General features: G+C 44.0%; 1 protein-coding gene across 1 annotated transcript in view; it reads left to right on the forward strand.

The window, feature by feature from the left end:
- F9 (coagulation factor IX) overlaps positions 1-789 on the forward strand; it is a 28,106-nt gene extending 27,317 nt beyond the window's left edge. Inside the window, exon 8 of the mRNA XM_029241266.1 lies at positions 132-789. Within this exon, the coding sequence (XP_029097099.1) occupies positions 132-679 (548 nt within the window). The 3' untranslated portion in view covers positions 680-789. The remainder of the gene's footprint in view (positions 1-131) is intronic.
- Positions 790-6,000: the final 5,211 nt, after the last annotated feature.

The following is a 6,000-nucleotide window of genomic DNA, read 5'->3' on the forward strand; positions in this document are numbered from 1 at the left end:
ACCAAAATCGTAACAATATAAGATCTTTGACACTTGACGGCCAGGTACTTCAATGATGCTAGGTGGACACTTGGAAAACGTGTTTCTTTGTGGGAAAGACTGTGATTGAAAAAGAAATTTCTTTTCAATAGGTGAGCATAACACCGAGGAGACAGAACCTACAGAGCAAAAGCGAAACGTGATCCGTGCTATTCCTCACCACAGCTACAACGCATCTGTTAATAAGTACAGCCATGACATTGCCCTTCTGGAACTGGATGAACCCTTAATGCTAAATAGCTACGTAACCCCTATTTGCATTGCTGACAGGGAATACACGAACATCTTCCTCAAATTTGGATATGGTTATGTGAGTGGCTGGGGGAGAGTCTTCAACAGAGGGAGATCGGCTTCAATTCTTCAGTACCTGAAAGTTCCACTTGTTGACCGAGCTACATGCCTCCGATCCACAAAGTTCACCATCTATAATCACATGTTCTGTGCCGGCTTCCATGAGGGAGGTAAAGATTCATGCCAAGGAGACAGTGGGGGACCCCATGTTACCGAAGTGGAAGGTACCAGTTTCTTAACTGGAATTATTAGCTGGGGCGAAGAGTGTGCAGTGAAAGGGAAATATGGAATATATACCAAGGTATCCCGGTATGTCAACTGGATTAAGGAAAAAACAAAGCTCACTTAAAGAAAAATGTATTTCCAAGGCTGATATATTTGGGATTGAACATGGACAAGGTCCTTTACTCACTAATCACTTTCCCATCTCTTTAGATTTGAATATATACATTCTATGAATACTGCTTTTTCTCTTTACCGGAAGAAGTCTAACTAGAATTCATATTTTACTAGAATAAGTAGATTAGAAAATGTGATCACTAGAGAAATATACTGTGGTGGGAAATTGTGCCCATTCCTCCAGGTCCAGCCCTTGACAGAACTGTGAAGTTAAGTTCTTCATCCTGTGCATCAGGCATTATGTTTCTCCACTGAGGCGACTCCCTGCTTCCCCGTCCTTAGCAGCATTCCATGTGCCAGATCTTTCTCACCTCTCCCATCAAAACGTTAAAATTTATTAGATCCGTATCCAGGATATTTGGTCTAGTCCATCACAAGGCCAGCACCACACTCATACAGGAAGAACACAGGAGCAGCTGACAGGAAAACCCTACTTTTGTTTTTCGGTACCCTTATTCCTGCATCCTTTGTCCTTGCCAACTCCTAATCCCCAAATCAGTTCTGCTCTCCCTCTCTCCCTCTCTCCCCTTTTCCTTACATAGGCATTAAAGGAGGAAAGGGGAACATCATACTGTTTTACTGCTGTGCACAATTATATATACCCATCAAACCCAGACTTGCTCTCAGTTTGGTCTTGGACTTGCTTTTCATCACATAGGGATGAAGTAAGGTGCCTGAACTTGGAGGAAAAGTTCCTCTCAGACAGTCACATTATTAAAATACATACATAATGGAAGGAACGACCCATCAGAATAGTTTCCTAAGGGCTTTAATTGTGTTGTTATGGAGGTTTGACTAGACATGCTTCCATGAAGGCAAACCGGCATGTCATTGTACCCTAGAAAGCTGACATCAACCCAGGTGTTTTGTCCCCTGTCAGAACAGTCGGTTTGCAACTAGAGCTAATAGTCTTCAAGAAAGAATTTGTTGGTGTGTCTCCAGTGTTGTCCAGGGCTAAGGAAGAAGTTGCCCAGACCAGAGAAGATAGGCATCATGCCTCCTCAACTGGTGTATCACCACAGTGAAGAGGGATGCACTCATTCCAATGAGCCAACCAACTCCCTTTTTCTGGTTCATGCTCCCCAAGCCACTTTTTGATTATAATTAGGCCTTCTATATTGTATCTTCTAGAGGGTTACTAACCAACCAACACATCAATCACATCAATACTTCGATCTGTTAGACTATTTCCCTTTGTGAGTTAAACTGGTGTTCTGATTCAGACCTTGGCTTTTCACGAATTTGGGTGATGTGAATCATTTACCCTGCATGTGATTACATGTGGAACTACTGACATCATGTTTTGGACCACTTTGACCCCACCAAGCTGCTGCTGCTCCTGCCCTCATCTCACCTCTGCCAGGCCTTACACTTGCTGATTTCTTTCAAGTTACTCTAGTTAATCCCTTTTTCCTTTAGTCTTTCAAACATAAGTATCAATAAATGTAGTTTTCAATTTCTCAAAGTGTTTCTTGTTGAATCATTCCCAGAGAGAGCTCCCAAACCCTACATTCAGCAGGACACTCAGAAGAATGTGTCCAAGTGCCATATGACACAGCAGAGATTTGATGGTCTGCTGTCACCCAGCTTTCATGGGAGGCAGCATGTGTGTGTCCTGGTGAGGACAGTGGTCTGGATCCACACGGGAGGATTGAGTCTAAACAGCTGTGAATATGCCCTTGGATAAGTCACTCCACATTTTATGCTTTGATTTCTCCATTGTGCAATGAGGGAGTTTGACAGGATGCTCTCCAAAGGCCCTTGTTGACCCTGTGGTAGTCGGTGGGTTCGTGTTCTTCCATTCCTTTATTCAACAAATATTCAAGGAGTGATTACTGTATGCCAAACACCAAGAGTGTTCATTACAATTTAAGTTCACATTTATATATTTTGTGAGTTAACTAAAATAATGTATGTGAATTGCCTTGTCAGTGCCTACTACACTACTACACACTGCTCAGTAAATGTTAGCTGAATCCGAACCCATGTTTATCCCACAACAGGAATTAGTCTTGTATTGAGTATCAGGGGAAGAGGACATACTTAAATAAAAAGAATGCCTGGGATTGAGGTTTCATGAGCAAACAAAAGAAATCAGTTCAGCTATTGTTGGCTAAAGGAGAGAGAGGAGACACTGCAATGGTCCGCCTTAGGGTAAGGAGGGTACTGATTCATGCATGGAAACACATTACTTCAAATTTGAATGAGGAAAGGTCTGTAGGCCCAGGGCTCTGCAATTGATAAAAGGGAGCCACTCTGGCCTTGTTGCCATGGAGACCACCCCTTACAAAGGCAGCCATGGGGGCATGGCCTTATACCTCCTGTGACTGGTCTTCCCTGTGGCAGAGGGAGGAGCTCCTGGGCCCATCAGTCTGAAATCCACAGCCTTTTTCCCCATAAGCTCAAAAATGACTGGATTCATTAGGACCCACGTGTGGCATGTTGCCACCACTAAACATATGGGGCCTTTAAGCCCACCTAAGAGCCAGCGGCTTTGGATCCAGGCCCTCGCTAGATTCTACCTAGAGCATTTGCAGTCGCCATATAAGAATCATTAATGCTTTCAAAAATCGCTGTAGCTACTTAACCTAAATTGGCTGAAATATGCTGCTGCAACAATATTGAGAGTGACAGATTAAAATAGAACTCTTGCTGAGTGAAGAAAAGTGTGTTAATGTAGTGCGGTCATTTCAACTTGCTGTTTAAGTATGACTGTTTTGGGTTCTTTTGAATATTAGTTGCTAAATGCTGACAGGAACAAAGTGTCCAATTTTCTCTGCCAAGGGAGAAAGAAAGGTTTTCTCCCCAACTTTCCTGTACCATGACAGACCAGTTCGCAAAATTGCTTAATTATAATTTCTAAACCACTTCTGAAGGCTTACAGTCCAATCTAAGAATGTCTGAGCTGCAAAGGCCCTTAGACACCATCCAAACTCCTCTACCCATTTAACAGATGAGGAAATTGAGGCCAAGATAATGCCAGGCCCAAAGTAACACAATGTCAAGAGCCAGGACTAGAACTCAGGTGTCCCACTCCACACTGTGAAAGTACCAGTGCTTTCAATTAGAGCCCTGTCTATATTTTTAGGGCCGCTGGGGCATTCTGCATTGGTGGCGATCCTTTCGGCAAACCTGGGAGTGAAAACTGCCTGAAATTCTTACTAGTGATGCTCTAATTGACAAACAGGTGACCAAATCAAGAAGACCAACAGGTAGCGGGGAAGGCACAGTGGCGGTCGAATAGCAAACTGGAACTGCAGTCCTGGACTCAGGGCAGCACATGTGGAATGAACCTGCGGTGCTGGTGCCTGGCTTTTAGCCCAGCTGTGAGCACTGGGCCTTCCAGATGTGACATTTGACTTCTAGAGCAAGTTCATCAGTGTCATCTGGCACACAGTCATCCCGGCAACATTTCAACTCGATTCATTGCAGCTGCGCAGGGTAAAACAGGCAGCACGCCGAGACAGCAGCCTACCCCAGAAACTGCTGTTTGAGAGTTGAAGGAATGCTTCAAAGGCCCGCTGAATCTGGGATGCTAACAATGCCGCCCAGCCCTGGGTGTCGGGAAAACAGACTTCAGCAGCTGACAGGCCTGTCTGAGCAAAGCACTCAGGAATTAGGGCTCTTTTTGAATCTGAGGCTGATGCCATTTAGAAACCTCAGGGTTTAAAAAAAAATGCTAGGATCAGTGGATTAATACAAAATTAAAACTTGGGGGAAAAAAATCTCATGGTTAAAGCCACAAAAATCATGTTCTGGAAACTATGGAGTCACAGCAGGCAAAAGACTATGGGACCCCTTCCCTTTCCAACCAATCCAGGTACACAGATCACTCATTTTCTCCAAGAGTACTTTCAAGGCAGACCTCTTCCACCGTGTCCGTGGAGTTATGGCTTGCCTTGAGATTTCCAGAGTTAATCTCAACCTCTTGTATGGAGAAAGGTATCAGAAGGGAAGAACAGCAATCAGACACTTTCTTATAGGTAAAGAGGCAACGGCTTCTGGAAGACAGCCAAGACCCCCTCACAGAATGAGAGTACTATTTCGAACTCCTGGCCAGATCATTTCACCTTGGAAGGAGACTGACCGCTTTTTTGCCCCCTGAACCCCACCCCCACCCTATCCCCAAGAGTTACCTCTTGATTGGAGAAGGATGGAAATAGGAATATTTCCTATATTTTGAACCCGTGTGCCCTGCATTGGCAGGCGGATTCTTAACCACTGCGCCACCAGGGAAGCCCTACTGCAAGCATTTCTAGAAGTATAAGAGTGACAGCATGCAGGGCTTCCCTGGTGGCGCAGTGGTTAAGAATCCGCCTGCCAATGCAGGGGACACGGGTTCGAGCCCTGGTCCGGGAAGATCCCACATGCCGCGGAGCAACTAAGCCCGTGCGCCACAACTACTGAGCCTGCGCTCTAGAGCTCACGAGCCACAACTACTGAAGCCTGCGACCTCTAGGGCCCGCGTCCCACAATTACTGAGCCAGTGTGCTGCAACTACTGAAGCCCGCGCGCCTAGAGCCGGTGCTCCACAACAAGAGAAGCCACCACAATGAGAAGCCCGCACACCGCAACGAAGACCCAATGCAGCCCAAAATAAATAAATTTATTAATAAATCTATTTTTTTTAAGTTTTAAAAAAAAAGAAATGCTGCAGTAGATAGCTTCTCCAGATCAATAACCGTGTAGTGGCTTAGGTGCTGACCTCACAAAGTCAAGGGGTCTCACGATTTACACATGACATGCTTTAGTGAAGATCTATATATAAAAATCTATTTTCCTCTTGGAATATATTACAAAAATAAACATGCATTTTCATGATATTAAAACTCAGCTCTGAAAGTAAGTAGCCAGGTCTCTGAGAAACTCAGTGCATGCTTGTTGAATGAACCAATGGGTGAATGAAATGGAAGAAAAACAAGCCATTACTGACTACCTCAGAGCAAAACACAGTTATCTAGGGTAGGAACGAGATATTCAACCTGAACACATAGGGAATATGCCATAGAAAGGAAGAGAGACAAATACAAATACATTCATGTCCTTCCAAGGATTATGAGAGGAGTTATTACTAATTTCTAGGAAATGTAAAAAAGAATCACCCATAAGACCATTGTTTTAGCCTTTTCCTCTCCTGTTAACATTTTTTGCTTTTGTGTTTGTGTTCTCCAGAAGCCATATTTACCTCTCTTATCTGTGCTTTGTATCCTTATTTAGGTAGGTATTTTATTGTTGTACCTTGGTTTTATAGTCAGCTCTTGGCTTTCATTT

Source organism: Monodon monoceros, unplaced genomic scaffold (assembly GCF_005190385.1).
Source record: "Monodon monoceros isolate NGI ecotype Baffin Bay Population unplaced genomic scaffold, NGI_Narwhal_1 Super_Scaffold_22, whole genome shotgun sequence".
Taxonomy (NCBI): domain Eukaryota; kingdom Metazoa; phylum Chordata; class Mammalia; order Artiodactyla; family Monodontidae; genus Monodon; species Monodon monoceros.